Genomic DNA, 18,042 nt, shown 5'->3' on the forward strand with positions numbered 1-18,042 from the left:
GATTATGCGTTTATGCCTTTTAGGGATTTAAAAATAATAAAAGGGACCTGAAAATGTTAAAGGTCCCATATTATGCAGAATACACTTTATAAAGTCTTTTTAACACAAATATGTCACCAGTGTGCCTAACAACTGACAAACTATGAGAAAAGACTGCTCTCGATTTTTCTCACAGCCCATTTTTCAGTATATGTGGGTGTAAACACACAGCTCAGATTTTGCTCCCCGTATGATGTCAAATGGGGATGTGTTGAACATGCCCTTCAGCAGACCGACTGTACTCACCCACTGAACACCTCCTCAGTCCACCATGCTGTCCCCCTTTGTTTTTCCTCACTAACACCAGCTACCCCGCAACACAAAGGTGTTGAAGACAAGAGCAAAGCCACGGATTGTTGTCCTTTTAAAACTGAGCGTGCAGAAAGAGGCTGGTATGACAAAAAAAAATTCTTTTTTGAACGTTAAACCATTTAAACATATTCTAGTAGGGGTTTCCAAATACAAGAATGAACTTTATAAAGAGCATAATATGGGACCTTTAATTTATCACAAAATTATATTAGGAGGCACTATGATAAAAGGCATAATTGCTTCAAAGTGCTTTTTTTTTTACGGGTTTTTAATATGCAACTTCCAGTTAAGTATTTTCCAGTGTGTGATAGCTTTTTGATAACCCAAAGACAAATAATATGTGATATAACTGCACAGGGGCGGTCAGGCAGGTCATTCCTCCTTCAGCAGAGGTCACTCACCCTCCCTGGTGTCCCATGTGATCACAATGGATTTAACACCACATTTCATTTTCTTTTTTTATATATTTTTATGAAGTTGCACGGTAAAGCTGCTAAACAGCTGGTTAGGGACCTGTCCTGAGTGAGGGGAGAGGGGAGAGTGGGTGACGGTGCACAGCAGCGGATTGTTTTCCTCTGTCAAAACAACTTCTCCACCCACGTGACTCCCTGACGTACAGTCCTCCACTCTGCGCTGATGCAGGGGGTTTCCATCATGGCGTCGATGCAGGTAAGAATACAATTGACTGCGAACGCATATTTATAATTTACCTGCCCCCCAGTTTGGCTTTTCTTGGTAGCACATCAACCACTTAGTTTAGCTACATGTACATGTTCGAAGTAGTGATGACATTAGAGTTAAAGCGACGAGTTTTATCCTGAGCTGTTCCGGTTTAGCGCTTGGTCTTTGCTAGCAACACAACTAGCCCATCACCCTCAACAGCAAGGCAAAGCTAGCACAGACACCAGCTTCCTGGATGTATATGTGCATTTACATCGATGAGTGGCGAGGTATTTTTTCACAGCAACGCACGGATGATGATTAAAGGAGTGTGGTGTTATGAGTTGAACTGATATTTCAGACGAGTGCTAGCTGCTATCTGGCTCAGCGCTGCCGTTAGCGAGCTAACGAGACAGTGCGCAGATTGACCAGTTTCCACTGGAGCTGAACAGGTGCATCGCTTTCTTAAGATAACTGTGAAAAAACACCAGGAAGCCGACTTCATAACTTAGTGCATCTTATGTCTAACATGTAGGTACCACTTGGTTGAATTATAAACCATGATATATACATTTTTTTTAAAAGTCAGGACCGTTGCAGGACTTGACCCGTAATCGCATCAGTGTGACATCGTTGATATCTCACGGTGGTTAAACGCCTGCATCTCCTGAGCCATTATCAGCGATCCGCTCATTTGTTCTTATTTAAATTGCCTCTGCTGCTTATATATAATGTTGTGTTTACTGCCGTGTTGCTGTGTGAGTGTGGCAGAAACTCAAACACGTTTGTCTCCAACAGAAAAGGCTACAAAAGGAATTATTAGCCCTGCAAAATGATCCACCCCCAGGAATGACTCTTAACGAAAAAAGTGTACAGAACACCATTACACAGTAAGTGTTCTCTTTGTTTCATGCAACTCATTTGCTTCAGCATGGCAGTGTTCTCTAACACAGTCAACAGTAGGACACAAGCACCTACATGCACCATTGAATATTTGCATCTGTGAATAGAAAGAAATCTTATATGACTTTGTAAAATGTCATGTTATGGCAATGTGGTGAGCACGCCTGGCGCTGAAAGGCTACTGTTGCAATAGAAGAGGCAGGATGCATTAAGACACAAAGCTCTTGTAGCCTCAGCAGCGACTGGAGTGGAGGAATCGGGTCATCCCAGTGATTGGCAGCTCTCGCCCCTCAGTGGAGAGTCTCTAATGCACGGTCTCACTATTCATCCTTATTAAATATTTATCGGTTGGCATGAAGGAGTTGTGCTAGAGTAGCAAGGAACGGAGGCTGCTTAGCTGACCCTTCTGTCTGGGTGTCTTGGTGTTCCCTCAAACGCCCATGACTGCTGTATCTGAGTGAGTCAAATTGTGTCTGATAAGCAGCAGGGTGAGTTGTGGTCCTGTAAATGGATTCGAGGCACATTTCTGGCCGTCATTCAAACGCCTTTCAGCTGCAGGCTCGCAACATCGACTTTGAAAGTTACTACTTGCTTATGCTCGTCAGAAAACCTTCCAGTTTCGTTGCTGTGCACTTCGCCGCCTTAAAAGGACAATTCATGTTGCAGAGCTTGTGGGTTGATTCAAGAAAAGCGTGTCAGAGCTAAAGATCCGTAATAGTGGCATCTCCCGCTTCAGATAACAATCGTCTGTTAAGGCTGAATGACTGCTTTGTTTTTTGCATGACTGACAAGTCTCCGAACCAGTTCAGCTGGCTTCTGCGTTCACTGTGTATCCCAGGTTTGGGATGGTATGTAAGGGCGTGTCTTTTTGTCTTTAACTCTGATACTAAAAGGTCAGCTGAGCCTCGGTTAGTGGTCTCTCATTGGGACTGGCAGTAGTAGGGAATTACCCGTTTTATCTCGTGTGTCCTAGTGTAGTGAGATGCAAATACTCTGTTCCTGCTTGACATTCGAGCTAACCTTATCCTTCTTTGAAAATAAACATGGGAAAATCGTGCATTTTAACTTCAGTAGTTTTTGTTTATGGAGTACACTTGTCTCTCAGTGCTGCTCATTAGATGACAATGTCTTTCAGTCGACTCTATGAGAGTGCTGATGGCTTAGCTTGACGCCGTAGTGAGTCAGCCACTGTAAACAAAGAAATTGCTGCTTTAAAGCTCTGCAGAGTCTCTCATATGTGTGCTCAGTTTTCCCCTTTTGCACAAAATGGCTCGGTGTTATTTTTGTTGACTGGATCATGTAATCACCAGGCCCATGGGGAATTTGAGCAAGTTGAGCGTAATGTCCTTGACTGTGTCCGGCGTCGGTTATATCAGGTGTAACTCAGCATCACATACAGTCACACTGCCTCCCCCTGAGCTCTACTTCCTGAAAAAAATGGAGCTCCTTTCAGATGCTTTGACCTTCTAAGGGTGAAGTTTTATACAGGACTGACCTTGTATGTAGGTCTGAATGATTATTTGCTCGAGGCTAGATTTGAAAGAGACACAAGGCTATAAAGCCGAACAACAGCCACAAGTCTCTTTGGTGTCCTTTCTGCACCGCTTGCCTTGAAGAAATTAGGCCAGAGATTGTGATGCTGCCATTAGTGTTCCTTTTTCTACTCCTGAGCTTTCTGCTATGAGCAGACAATCCCCAAAAATGCTCTGTACCAGACTTAAATATTTGTCTTTTTTACCAGTGAAGCACCATTCAGCCTGTGGGTTATATTGAGCAGGTAGACTGTCCTTCATCCCAAAGATCCAGGATCGAGCCCCATGTGTGCAACCATCTCCCAATCTGAGCAAGACACTGAATCCCTCGCAGCTCAGTCAGCACAGTTCTGTAGCCAGGCTACAGAGGCAAAAATAGATTTTGTCCACTAGATCAATAGAGTATCACATTGTTACTAAACCACTGTCATAGTCCAGATGAATTTGAATGTCACTGGAATGAGTCAGACTAAAAGCTTTTGATCATACACCGACTGCAGCATTGGCAGCTCACAGTTAGTTGGATTCTTTTTTAATGATAATGAGATGTGATCCGCTGCTTGCTTTCCACTTCAGAATGAGAAGATGGATCATAGATGTAATCAGCAGGTAACACAACATACAACTTAGGCTGATAGAAGTGTCATTAGTTTCACAGGTATTTGTCCATAAACCAAAGTATTGGATAAATTGAAATTTTGACTTAATGGTAGTGCAAGATGAAAAGCCAAGGGATATGGGATATTATTATTATTATTGTTAGATTATTACAAATTGTCCTGAGGTGCTGCATGAGTGTATGTTCTCGATTTTCATGGCAACCCATCTAATAGCTTTTGAGAGGAAAAGTCTTGGGAACCCCAAACTCAATTGGACACATCATCTGGGGACCATGGGTGCCTGTACTGACTTTCATGGCAATCTATCCAGTAGTTGTTGAGTTATTTCCGTCCAACTGAAGATGCCCTTCCTAGACACATGCTGACAGTATGGTTTGAAAACAACACTGTGCTGCATAAAACCATTTCTTGCCAAAGCAGAGTAAAGGTTTGTTGTTAAAGGAAGTGTTAACCTGATATTGTGACTTTAGGGACAAGAGGATTTCAGTAACTCTGGTTTTACTTGCTCCATTATCTTAAAATCATTTCGCAATAGATCAGCCTTGAACTTGTCACAGGGTATAGAAAATAAAGCAGTGGCTCAGAAAGCTATCTAACCTCTCTGACCCTATAAGGTCATGAACAATATCCTAAACATTAATCACCATATACATTTTTTGTATAAACATTTTTGTATACACTGTTTGGGCTAATAATTGGGTGATTAGTCTAATTTTTACTCTAGTTTGAGGAAAATGTTTAACATTTTTGATGTTGTGCCTTTCTTTTAGGTGGATTGTAGACATGGAAGGAGCCCCTGGCACACTGTATGAAGGAGAGAAATTTCAGCTGCTTTTCAAATTTAGTAGTCGATATCCGTTTGATTCACCTCAGGTAAGCGGAAGTTGCTCTACAGCCACCAGTGTGTGTTTGTATGTGAGGCACTTTCTGTTCTCTCTAACTGACGTCCGTTTACCATCCTGTCATGATGACCTAGACAGTCCTGTCTGCTTCAACCGTGACACGCAAGCTCACAGATGAAACTGCAAACCTGGAGTCTGGTTCCATTTAGGCTCAACTACACTGCTGGCCTGACTAAATGTCGAATATCCATTATCTGCAATAGTTTGATCAAAGAATTAAGTTCTCACAGTAAAAGTGGTTACCACAACAGATTCATATGTTGCTGGTGTGCAGGTACAGAGCACAGAGGTGCCCTATTCCAAATAACATCACAGACCTGTGTAAACAATCCTCCGTATCCACCGTCTGGATGCCTGCAGTAACCACATGAAACGCATCGGCTCTGCAGTTGTTTGTGGAATGAATCTCGGCTTGGAAACATCGGACAGAGACACCAGTACAGAGTTCCCACTGACGGCCCCATTTTAGGGGATTAGTTTAACCAAACAATCTTGTTTCGCTCATCAGGAGTCACCACCTAAAAATAGAAAATGAGGTGATGTAGAGAAAATTAGATAAACGCAGCTACTTACTCTACTATCCTACTACTATCCTCTCAAATTGGAAGGACAGGCTGTCAAAGTGGCCCTCTGTCAGAGAGTGTTAACTGCTGCTGCAGTGCATTATTGGTTGTGTGCAGAGCTTCAAGGGTAATGCTATATTGCAGAAATGTGTAATAATAATAATAATGCATCTTATTTGTAGTGCACTTTACATTAGCAAATCTCAAAGTGCTACATAAAATTGAACAATCAGTCAGTATCATAAAAACAGCTAAATGTGATAGTATGTGTGCAGGATTTGACCCCCCAAAATTAAAGCTATTACTGTCATAAAAAACAAGGAGCAGAGGCCATCGGCCTTCTCAAACTCAGTTGATAACATTTTCATTAACAGCGTGTCGCTCCTGTTTTGATGCAGCCGTCTCACAGAGGTCATCTTGTACTTCTTTCTATTACATTTTCACAGGAAGAAACTGCAGATTTGCTGCCAAAACATACCAGGTTTATTTAGTTTGCCTCCCCAGCTGAATTCGCTCACATCGTCACACAATGCCATCCAGGACCATACAACACACTTTGTTTGTCACGTGATAGGTTGCAATTTTAAATACTGACTTTGGGTGCCGTGTCTTCCTGGTTTTCCAATCACACGTCCTCCTTACTTGCACACGTGGGAATATTGTTTGAAAAATCTGCTGCACACAAATCAACATTTAAGCGTATTTGAACTGTCTGGAAGTGAGGAGCTCTCAGTTGTCTTGATGTTGTGAGTGTAGTGCCAGCTTTACTTTCTGCTCGTATCTGTAACACTCGTCCTGCCACCATTCCAGCCCCCAGATGATGTGGAGGCTAAACTCTCCTGTGAGGCCCTATCCGGTGCCACACTGCCTCAACCCATTGTTACCCTTCATTAGCCTCTTTATCCATTCTGCCTCCCCCTTCTCTCTACTCTAACACCTCAATCTTGAGTTCCTCTCGTCTCATCACACTCTCTGTATCTTCCTGTTCAGCCCTGACTCTAGCACCCTTTTACTGGCTAATATCCCCTGTGTCTTTTTATAGAACAGACTGATTTTTTTTTTTAATAAAACATGTCTCCCCTCTTGGTCTCCCATTCTCTCTTCCCCTCTCTCACCCCATCCAGGCCCCTCTTTCCTAATCCCAGAGCCTCATTTTGCCACACAGTGCTAAGCCTGAGCTTATACAGAAAGTCTCATTATTTTCTGTCATTAATGGAAAAAACTCTCAACTTTTTCTAAAGAAGTACTCTCCAAAGTTGTTTCTCTGACCAACAATTCAGTTTAAAATATAGAAACAGTTATTAGAGTTGTTATTAGTAGGGGCGGGAAAATCTTTCTCTCACTATACACAAACGATAAATCATCCAGTTAGTACGACCAACGCAACACTGAATACAGTTGAATTATAAACTGCTCTTTCATGCAGACCAGACTTGTGTGTATTGATGAAATGAGATGAATTGATACATGGATTGATAACAATAACAATAACATATCATTATTTAGATACTGACTTGTAGAAATCGCAGCAATTACAGTAGAAGATTACATGGGCCTTGTGTCATCAGTCATCATGACTTATCTTTTTATTAAAATCTGAGGGAAGAACAATAAACACTGGCCTGGTATGAACATTAACATGAAAAATAAATATGAATCCTATTGATCTGAAGTCTGTTGCAGTAACAAGTCACACAAATTAACGTCTCTTCTCCCTCTTTTGCTTTTGCTATTTGAAAATTGTGTTCTATTAAATCGCAGTGTCGGTGGGATTGATCATTCAGCCCTGTTTTATGGGATTATTATTGTGACATGTTTTGAATGATCTCAATAACCACTGATCTGTTTTTCCTTCCTTCACAGGTAATGTTCACAGGAGAGAATATACCTGTCCACCCTCATGTGTATAGTAACGGTCACATCTGTCTATCTATTCTAACGGAGGATTGGTCGCCAGCCCTCTCAGTGCAATCAGTTTGTCTTAGCATTATCAGCATGTTGTCCAGCTGCAAAGAAAAGGTAATTTTAATGGAGGACATACATAGAGTGATTTGTGTTGATTATTTGCCTGTAAATGTGAAATCTAAATGTTCTTTTTCTGCAGAGACGACCGCCTGATAACTCCTTTTATGTAAGAACGTGTAACAAAAATCCAAAGAAGACAAAATGGTGGTATCATGGTGAGTATTTTGAGCTTTCTGTGTTTTTTCTTTTTTTTTTTTTTTTTTGGTTGGACGACACAAGTAAAAGCAATTCTTTGCAAACCCGAAGGCAATGTCATTTATGTCACTTTTGCTTGCCTTCACAGATGATACATGCTAATGTACAAACTTTGTAATAATCGTAGAAGAAAGAAGTCCTACTGACCTACGTAAAGCACTTTTTAATCATTCAGTCTTTGAACTCTGACCTTTGACTGGAACAATGGACACCATGCGCTGGAGGCTCTTGACTGCATTTCCCCCCCCGTGGACAGTTGGATGCATGTTTTAGTCGGCTGTAATATAGAGAACGGAAAACAATGGAGCGGTTAGATGCACCCACGATGGATCGTTTTCAGCAAAAAGGCAGTAATGCAGAGAGCGAGCAAGTAAGCAAGCAAGGTGGATTTGTTGTGAGATAATTATAATTCCTGTTTTAAGACTATTATTGTTACTTTTTTGTTTGTGTGTGGGTGCATTTTAAGGTCCTTGTGTTGTGCAATAATAACTGATGGATGCATGCTTGGGCCTGCAAAGAGAAATCCAAATTTAATCGTTTTCTGGAAGGGATCTGACCATCAAAATCCCAAGAAAATGCTTCATCCGTTTGTTTTTGTTTTTTTTTTAATTATATGCACTGTGAAAGTATCTAGTTTAAAGAGGCACTTTTAGTAAGTTATTCCCAATTTGCAGTTGTTCTGTAGGCAGTCCTCCACTTATTTATCAGGTTAAAGGGTTTTAGTTTGCAACACTGTATCAAGAGTAGACGCAATTTTCTTCATCTTCCAACCTGAGACCCGGCTGCAGTTCTTCCTGCCGTTGGACAGAACGTCGGTACAGATGGGAATAAAACAGATATGACGGTAGTGTGTCTCTTAGTCAGCCAATGACCTCAGTGCACATCTCCTCGTAAAGTTGGGCTGAACTCGAGTTCTTGCCCAGCCCTGAAGATGTGCAGCAGCCTCTCTTCCATTAAAGAATGTCTGTAAGGAGAATATTGTGGCATGATCCATTTTATTTGTATGATACTTTTTTTTAATTTCATGCTTTAATCCTCTAAAACGTTTGATTTTAAATGTCTTGAGTTCTTTTTTTTTTTTTTTTTTTACCGTTTTTCAACTAGCTGATACTTTGAAAAGGGGGGTTGTTTTGATGGGTCAGTATGCTTTGGATTTTTGAAGTTTTTTTTGTATTTGTTATTTAATTTAAAATCTTTGTTCTCCAGAATGGTAATGAGTGACGAAAAGGAGAGTCTTTATAGAAGTCGTAAAGACGAGGCTTTTGTGATTCCCCCTGGTCAGAGTTTTGGCTCAGGTACTTTTTTCAATAAAGAGATCACCTCTAAAAAGATACCTATCAGATATTATAGATACTATATTTTCACCAAAAGAGACTGTTATGTTGTAAACATATAACATGTCTATTGTATATAAGTCTTTAATCTAATGAATGATGAGAACGAAATTAGCAGAGGATGCATTTACTTTAAAGCAGAATGATGAGATGCAGAGTGCTTTATTTCACTGGAGGTTAGTCTGCATCTTTTGCTAATTAGTACGTGTACAGGCAGAAACAAACACTGCTGTTGGTTTAAAAAAAAAAACAAAAAAAAGTTTAGTAGTTTTACAGTGGGGGTGCATGCAGTTTTAAACCCTACTTTTTCTTATTGGCATCAGACATTGTGACGGCTTTTAGTCTTTCCATACCTTAGGTAATGGTGTATGGGATGGATATTACAACGCTCACCTCCAGAGGCTGTGTGGCTCTTTGTCATTTCAGACTATAATCACTCCATTCCTAAACAAATGTTTATTGCCATCTGGTCAGAGATACTTGAATTTTCCATCTTGGGTTTGTATTGCATTTGCTTTTTCCAGGGTCTAGCTGAGTTTCTTGAATGGACTTGAGTGAATGTGATGATACTCTACTGTAGAGGAGATTACCACAGCACACCGCTATCTCAAAAACTATATTGATAACTTAAAGACATCTATTTAACCAATGATTTTTTTTTTTTTCTTTCATTTTTATTAGCTTCATTGTAACGGTCTCGTCTGCTGTCACCGTGCTGTGAGAAAAAGGACTGAAATGATTGTGTAAATGCAGTCACGACAGCATTTGTGTTGGGACAAGAAGCCTTCACCGAGTAGGCAGTGGTTCACAAGAGATTTGAAAAACTTGAGAGTGAATATGTTACAAGGGTTTGGATGTGTTTTTTTTTTTTCCGCCTAGGTTTTTTTTTTTTTTTTTCCTTTTTCGATGTGGTTTGAACTCTTAGCTTGCAGGTTGTTGTGAGTGATCAACACTAATGAGGGTGTGTTATTTATATTTGAAATTTTGTTCTGGGATGTGCAAGCTCCATGTAATAGGTGCCTGTTCATTTTCATAATCAATAATAAAAGCAAAGATTCACTTTTATTCAACCTTGGTTTGCACAGTGTTTGAATATGTGATGCGTATTTATGAATGTTGTGCTTACATAAATTGGGAGTAAATGGTCCCACTCTAAAGGGAGTGGGGGTGGGGATACTGACGATGAATGTGTTTGTCAAAAGCATGCAAAAAATCTGTGAAGTCACATCACAGGTACCGAGACAGATTATATCACAGAAAGTAATGGTCAGTGTTCAAGTCTATTAAACAATCTGTGCTCTCCAGCACATAGAAACCTCTCATTTTAATGCACATTATTAATCATGTGAAATGATTGTGTGCCTTTGCATCTGGAATTTTCAATGTTACGTTTGCATGTTGTTGGTCAGTCTTGGAAAAACAGCCCATCAATTAATTTTTATTCATTTGTGAACTTTTGCATATTCTAAAATTCATCATCTCACTGTTATGGAAGTCATGACCATTTACAATTCCTGTTTTTTGCACAACTGCGTAAAAAACATCCATGGGATCACTTCATGTTACATCACTACGCATGTGTGAGAGAGATCAGAAACAGGAAGTAACCAGGGGGGAATATCATGCACAGTTTCATGTTGGTGAAGATGGGTATATTGTGTGTACTGAACATTATAACATACAGTAAAGAGCACCACAGTGTGGTTTAGAAGCACCATCTAGTGGTCACATTACAATAGCACTATTACCACAGTTCAATTTCTTCCCTTTTCTAAACCCTTAACAGACTTTTTAATAAAGGTTCACTCTGTAATGTATGTGGGAGCCCAGGTTACTGAGAAACACAACTGTAAGACTTTTTATTCAAGACCAAGGAGAACCTCTGTACTCTTTAGTGCTCTTGAGCAAAGGTATGAAATCCTACCAGCAGCAGCAGGGGGTTCTTGGTTATTAGCTCTCTGGGGAAAAGACATTGGTCACCCCCAACTTTTATAATTAACTTAATAATTAAAGTTAGTTAATGATTAAGCTACCCTGAGGAAAAATAGGCCAAATAATTAATTTTTTCTAAATTCTAAACACAGAACCTTATGTTAAGTGTCACCTATACTTGTACTGGTAACATGAATCATATATCAATGAGATTATTCTGAAAAATGAGCAGAAAACATGTTTAAAAAGGCTCATTTTTGCTGTGAATCAAAGTTACTCTGTTTCTGAGGTAGCAAACCAGGACTGAACCATTCACAGCGCTGCGGGGGTGGCTGATTCATTCAAGATTCACCTCAAACTGTAATGATGGTATGTTGGCGATATTTAATACCTACAACTGACTAAATAAACAAAACACAAACTTTATACATGAAATATCCAAAATGAACAGTAATTCGCATGCAATGGGACGTATTTTAATATTTTACCCAGACAAATAACGTGGTCTGTTCCCTCTTCCATCCAGTTCTCTTTAGTGTTTGCCAATGTCGGAGGTGTAACTGGGGTCTGGCCCTGGACAAAGGTAAAAAATACCCTAAAATATTTGTCCCTTTGTTGTTGGATAGTCTCTGGATTATTTGTCACCCTGTCGCCAGTCCGTGCGTGATGTTGCGGTGGACTGAAATCCCCCAGACTTTGGTGGAGGATGGGGCGGTGTGGAGATGCTAGCAAGAGGGGTGCTCGGCCGATCAGCCATGATGAGCGCTAACCGGCTAAACTAGCGTACCGGAGGTGCCTGTATGGTCTATATTCATCAGGAGAAACCACAGCGACTTATTCATGACAGCATGCGTGCTCCCCAGTTCTGTTAGGCTGTTTTTAGGAGCTGACATTTGCAGGAAACGCCGCTTTGTCGCTGGTAACGTTAGCTTCCTGCTAAGCTGGACACGGAGCTACAGTGTAGGTTCAGGGGTTGCAGACAGCCCTGTCGCTCTGTCAGTCAACCCCACCACGCCACCTCCATGTTCAACTTACTGTGTGAGGCAGCCGTGCACTCGGGTTGCTGTGTGACTTTATATCTGTGCAGGTTACTGAGAAAGAGAGAGAGGCGAGAAATGTTGTGACCCCGAGAACCTCAGGGTAAGAGGCAAGATGCAACGAAGATATGAGCAGGAGAAATAAAACGACTGCATGCTATGAATCCAGGTCACATATCAGATTAAAATGTGCATTTAGTGTGTGAACATGCTAGATATCAGCTGTTGTATGATCACGCCACTGCTCTGTTGTTTACACAAGTCCAACTGTGGCCCTCAACTATAAACAGTAGGCATGGGGCATAGGCAGCACCTGTTATCATGATTTCAGGGTGAAGCCCATGAAAACTGTCTCCATTGACCTGTGTGGTATGCAAAGCATGTCACCATGTAAGCTACTGACCGAAGAATAAGATGATCATTATATTTTGTGCACTCAATCTTATGATCCTAACTCGATATTGCCTTTCACCTGGAGGTATCAGATTGAAAGGCAGCATGTGATGAAGTGTCCAAGTCTCTTCACACTCCAGGGGTTCATTTCTGTGTCCGACCCTTTGCTCTGTCCTCTTTGGGGACGTGAGAAGAATTTCCCTCATGTCCCTTCACTGTCTGCCAAATGTGTACTAATTTGAACCAGTATTAGAGCCCATTTTGGCAAGATGTTGTGATACAGTTTGTACCTTTTGTCATTAATTTCCTCTATTTTCACCTCTTGTTGATGAAAAACACATGGCAGCATATTATGTTACCTATATTTCATAGCCACAGGCTGAGGCATGTGTGTAATTGCATTCACCCAAGTATTGCATGCATGCATAAAAAGATATAGAAGTTAATGTGTGCCTTGTTAACTTTCTGCAGATCGATGTGCTCTCTCTGCTGTTAATGTTAACCTGCGACTGCTTCATGTAGACCTTCATACTCCTCTTTAGTCTCAAATAAAATGTGATTGAGGGTCCTTTGTCTTCCTCGGGCTGCTATCACAGGATTCTCTCCTTTTTCCGGGGAGCTTAGCAGCAGTAACATGAGCAAAGCTCCTTCAAATAAAGGTTCATTGTCTGGGTGTATTAGCTGCCCGTGGATCAGAATGTGAGATAGGCCTAGGGCTGCTCAGTTTGAAGTCTGTTCTCGAGGCTCTGCCCACAGAAATCTGTCAAATGATAGTGAACAGATTTAAGTTGGGCTGCTGTGGAGTAGTGTATGTGTGTGTCTGATTATTGAAGAAATTTTAAAGATGTAAAAAAAAAAAAAAATCAGATATCAGATTTTTCCCAGCACTACTCTTATTTAAAGTGATATAATTACACCTTGTAATGATCAGTGTGTTTCTAAAAAAAATAAACATTGAAGTTGTTAATTGTCTGAATTCAGGAATAGAGCATGGCTCAAGTGAAAGTACAGACCTCAGCACCCCTGGCTGGTCCTGGCCTCTCCCCTGGAGTTCCCCCGACGGCCATGGCCAGCCCAGGATCCCTGGGTCTGCAGCCCTCCGTCAACGGCACAGGCCCGGCCCCCACACCCGCCTGCCCTGCTCCTGCAGTCGGATATGGGGACGCCCCTGTGTCTGCCACATCGCCAGGTAGAGCACCAACAGAATAACTTCCTCAGTACAAATGAAGCCATCATTTTGCAATACTGTGTGATTTCAATTATTATTCCTGATTTGACTTCTAATAAATAATAAACTTTTTACATCTCATCAGCATCCTCTATTTTAAATTGTAACTGGCAACACAGGAGAGATTAAATGTTTCAGTGTCGCAAATGTGCCAGGATTACAGTTATTGTGTGGATATGATAGTGTGGTAGCTGTGGTCATCTTACAAGAATATTCATTGTATGGCAAGTGAAGAATATTAGTTCAACTTGAAAGAAAGTTCTCAGAATTGACGTCGCCGTTATTGGGATGAGTAATCCCAATATCCAATCCCATCATCTCCAATGCATGTCTTTAAAATCTTATGGTATTGATCAGAAAACCCTGCTAATATTTCTTCTAATTAGATTGACTGCACTATAAGCTGTAGTCTTGATTTGCAATCACTAGCCTGTAAGCTCCTGTAGCTTTCAGACAAATCAAAACACACCTGAGCCCCCACCATCTGCTGAAGAGAGAAAATATCTTGAACAGATGCCTGCGTCTCTCCTACAAATTGGCTCATTTGTCTGAGTGGTTTGTTTACTGAATTTTGGCGCTTGTGCATGAGACATGATAATTACATGTAACATTTGTGTTGCACAGCATTTGTGACACAAACACTGCACAAGATTCCCTTTATAGTCACGCAAGATGTGTTATATCAACACACGATAATTATTCATGCATGTAGTTCTGTAGTACTGCACCCATGTTGCTCAGTGTACCATGTACCATATTCTGTTGTGGTCTGTTTCAGGCCCGCCCCAGGAGAACATGGCAAACCCTAAAGAGAAAACTCCAATGTGTTTGGTGAATGAGTTAGCCCGTTTTAATAGGATCCAACCACAGTACAAGCTCCTCAATGAGAGAGGCCCTGCACACGCTAAGGTAAGGAATGGGGACGTGATGCTGAAGCCTAGAAAAATTGTGCATGGGGGGAAAAAGGGTTAATAATTTACCTTTTGTGTGAAAGTTGAAACAATTTAATGTAAAAAGTCTCAGGATTATGCTCAATTGTATGTTGAAATGATCAACCAATGAATGAGTTGTTTTCGTAAGTGAATATTGGTTATACAGATTACAGCCCCTGCCATACATGTAGTAGCTGTCGTGTAACGTCTCTCCCTCTGGGTGTCACTGTACCAGATCTTCACCGTGCAGCTGACTCTTGGGGAGCAGGTGTGGGAGGCAGAGGGCACCAGCATTAAAAAGGCCCAGCACTCCACAGCTGCCAAAGCGCTGGACGAGAGCGTCCTTCCCAGGCCAGCGCCCCGCTCCCCTAAAGTGGACATCAACAGCAACCCAGGTACTTGCTATTTACTAAGAATGTGTCTGTTTTTACTTTTAAACCCACTTGTTACTTATGTGTGAGGACTGGAATAGCTGATATAATTTTACAGCTACAAAATGGCAAAATTTTAGAAAGTTCAGATTGAACTTTTTGTTTTACTTTGGCCTCAGCTTCAGCAGCAGATAACAGATGCTGGTTACAAAGTAAAATGGGATTTTAGCCTGTCAGGAAAAAAAACAAGGCCCTCTTAAGGTTATCATTAAGGTTGTCAATAGTGAGATTAATTTTTCAGAGCATGACAGCTGGTTGGATCTCCTACTGTTATGACTATGAAAATATGGAAGGGGAGGAAGAACATCTTTCTGTTTCTTCTCCTCTTTATATGTAAGAAGCTGATTACATCCACTTTAAAGGGGATGTAGTGGTAAAAATGATGAGGCTGTGATTGAAGTTTATAATTTGATATATGATATACTCTGTGTGTTAATTACAATGTTTGATTTGAATGCATTATTAAAACCACTTGATTTTAAATGCATTATAAATATCTTTAGCGGAGAGGCTAGCCTCTGCAGAGGGTGGCCTACACCTCATATGCCAGCCAAAGATCCAAAAGTAGAGCCAAGGGTAGAAATCCCCTCCCTCCCCAGAGTGGGTGAAGGCACGACATCATGTTGGCACATGTGATGATTTTTTTTGGGGAATTGGCCAGAAAACCCCTGAACAGACACAATCATTTTCTGCTGACTTTTGAAAATAACTTTTTAGAACATAGGAACAGCTTAGGTTTATCGTTGTATCTACTTTTTTTGTACACAGTTAACTCCTTTGTGCCATTTTGCCTGCTTCCACTGCCTGTTTTCCAAGACCTCTTTTCTGACTCCAAGATAAAATCAAGCAGAGACTTCTTGATAACATGTTGAGGAAGACTCCAGTCTTTATCTAGCTGAAGCTTTTTGCCTCTACGGGGTCGTTTGCTGCTTTGAGCCAGTCATCGTTGGTGTTATCAATGCATGCAGTCCAAAATATCCCAGCTAGCCTGGAGCTTGTTAGATAGACATCAAATGCTGCCTGTTGGGCCGGCTAACAATGACCTCTTAAATCAAAACACAGTGCTGAAAGAAGGTTTTAAGCCTCAAACACAGAATAAAACATTTTAATTGTAGTTACAATACATTATTTTCCTCTGAGCTCTCTGAATCATGTAAGTATGCAACGAAGCAGCAGATGAATCTTCTGTCATTTCTGTCTGACAAGCACAGAAGGTCCGTGCATTGACAGACTCACGCCACCATATGTCAAATTTGAGCTGTTCCTTTAAGGTTGTATTAGTGCCCTCTACTGTCTTTTTTCTGTAGAGCTAAGTGTATTGGTGAAATGATGCACATTCAGTACTGTATATATCCATATGGAGGGAGATGGGGAGGCATCAAAAGTCACTTCACTTGTGTTTTGTTTTGGGAAGTCACTGCTTTTCATGTGCAGGTGTAATCATGAAGAAAAGGGTTGATGTTCAGGGTGAAGTGAAGAAATGCGGTAAAGCATTTGTGTCTTGATGGTGCCGTCCTGTCTCCATTATTAAAGGAATGTGTTTTTCACCTGGAGAAGTTTGGCTTGCGGGTGTAGCTCTCGAGCCACTTGATATACTTAAATAGTCCGTGCTCAGAGCAATGCCAGGACAGACCTTCCCTGTGAAGCCTAAGTGCAGGCTCATGTTTGATCTGTGGCCAAATTAATACCACCAGCCTGTCTTGCCTCCCTTGCCCTCTGTGGCATTGTAGTAGTGAAAGACCTCATAGCCAGCTCTTAATGGGATTAAGAAAGCCCTGTGACGGGTTATGCAACATCCGTGGGGATGTGTGGGGTTAGCAGGCAGTGGGGTTTTTATATTTTAACATGACGAATGTTAACTAGAGTACATCTTGTAAAGTCAGTTGTTGCTCCTGTGTTATATTCTACAAACTGAGACAATTTTCGCTGATTCGCTGCTGATTTCAAATACCAGTATGTCATACATTGCTTTGATAAGTCTTGGTATTTAATGTTTACTACACATTTGCCTTGCCATTCATATGTACTCTCACATGCAGGCAGTATAACACCCACAGTGGAGCTGAATGGTCTGGCCATGAAGAGAGGGGAGCCAGCTATCTACAGGCCTTTGGATCCCAAGCCAATGCCCAACTACAGAGCTAATTACAACTTCAGAGGGATGTTCAACCAAAGGTGAGCTCCAAAAACTGAACTTACCCAGCTCGAACCGTTGACCGCTTCACTCCCAGTGCTTTGAAGTATGTAGACACTGGATAATCGTTTCAGTAATAGGGGTGACGTGTCTTAAGGAGCTTGTCAAGTGTATTTTTGTTAACTCTTTCTTGAAACTAGTCCCTCTCCCACATTATTTTTTGTCCTTTGAGTCTGCGATTATGTCGATGCAAGGTCTGCTAATTTCATTCACATGAACAAATACAAATTTTATACACTACTGCATCATTTGGTAATAATTAGGACAGACACAATAGATTAAGCTGTAGTGAGTGGATGCTTTTGAGTTGATTCACTTTGGAAGTGCTTCACTTTTGGTGTGTGATGCCAGCTTAGTGCTGGATTGGATAATTGGCTAAAACATGGAGGAAAAGTTGAGCTCTGAGATATAATAAAATTAGTGTGGACATGGTCCTGATATATTTTGGATCACCTCAAACTGCATTTAGGCCATCTTTGATCCCACTGGCTCAGATGTGTGTCAGACGTGGCCCCCCCACTCCATATGTTTCCTAAACTGATGAAGGAACTGATGGATGTGGTGCCCTGATGGGGTCCCTTTGCACTCAGTCACTGTCAACTTTCTTTCTTCCTTCCGTTTTTTTTTCCACTTTACTGGAGCCATCCAGCTATTTCCAGAACTCCATAAAAATGCCACTGAGGTGCAATTAATGATCCCCCCTCCCTCAGTGAAGGAATGTTACTTAGGACTCGGATGTGTTAACTCATTTTACACAAAATCTAAGTGCATTGGACTCTCAATGAGGAAGTGTAACAAGGTGTAACGCGC

General features: G+C 41.1%; 2 protein-coding genes across 2 annotated transcripts in view; both read left to right on the forward strand.

Moving 5' to 3' along the window:
* Positions 1-987: 987 nt before the first annotated feature.
* On the forward strand, positions 988-10,155 carry ube2wb (ubiquitin conjugating enzyme E2 Wb). The gene is made up of 6 exons (XM_070853282.1): positions 988-1,020; positions 1,810-1,901; positions 4,837-4,939; positions 7,395-7,550; positions 7,636-7,711; positions 7,840-10,155. The coding sequence occupies exons 1-6, from the start codon at positions 988-990 to the stop codon at positions 7,851-7,853; spliced, it is 474 nt and encodes a 157-aa protein (XP_070709383.1). The 3' UTR covers positions 7,854-10,155.
* Positions 10,156-11,541: 1,386 nt separating this feature from the next.
* stau2 (staufen double-stranded RNA binding protein 2) overlaps positions 11,542-18,042 on the forward strand; it is a 79,331-nt gene continuing 72,830 nt past the window's right edge. The window contains exons 1-5 of the mRNA XM_070853034.1: positions 11,542-11,600; positions 13,429-13,636; positions 14,454-14,584; positions 14,843-15,002; positions 17,078-17,213. Of these exons, the coding sequence (XP_070709135.1) occupies positions 13,438-13,636; positions 14,454-14,584; positions 14,843-15,002; positions 17,078-17,213 (626 nt within the window). The 5' untranslated portion in view covers positions 11,542-11,600; positions 13,429-13,437. The remainder of the gene's footprint in view (positions 11,601-13,428; positions 13,637-14,453; positions 14,585-14,842; positions 15,003-17,077; positions 17,214-18,042) is intronic.

The sequence above is a fragment of the Pempheris klunzingeri genome, chromosome 21 (genome assembly GCF_042242105.1).
Source record: "Pempheris klunzingeri isolate RE-2024b chromosome 21, fPemKlu1.hap1, whole genome shotgun sequence".
NCBI lineage: Eukaryota > Metazoa > Chordata > Actinopteri > Acropomatiformes > Pempheridae > Pempheris > Pempheris klunzingeri.

Bases quoted from the DNA above. Each gene is read 5' to 3' on its own strand.
- ube2wb (XM_070853282.1), top strand. From the start codon at position 988: ATGCAGGGGGTTTCCATCATGGCGTCGATGCAG. The intron at 1,021-1,809 runs GTAAGAATACAA...TGTCTCCAACAG, and splicing joins CCATCATGGCGTCGATGCAG to AAAAGGCTACAAAAGGAATT. The intron at 7,551-7,635 runs GTAATTTTAATG...CTTTTTCTGCAG, and splicing joins TGTCCAGCTGCAAAGAAAAG to AGACGACCGCCTGATAACTC.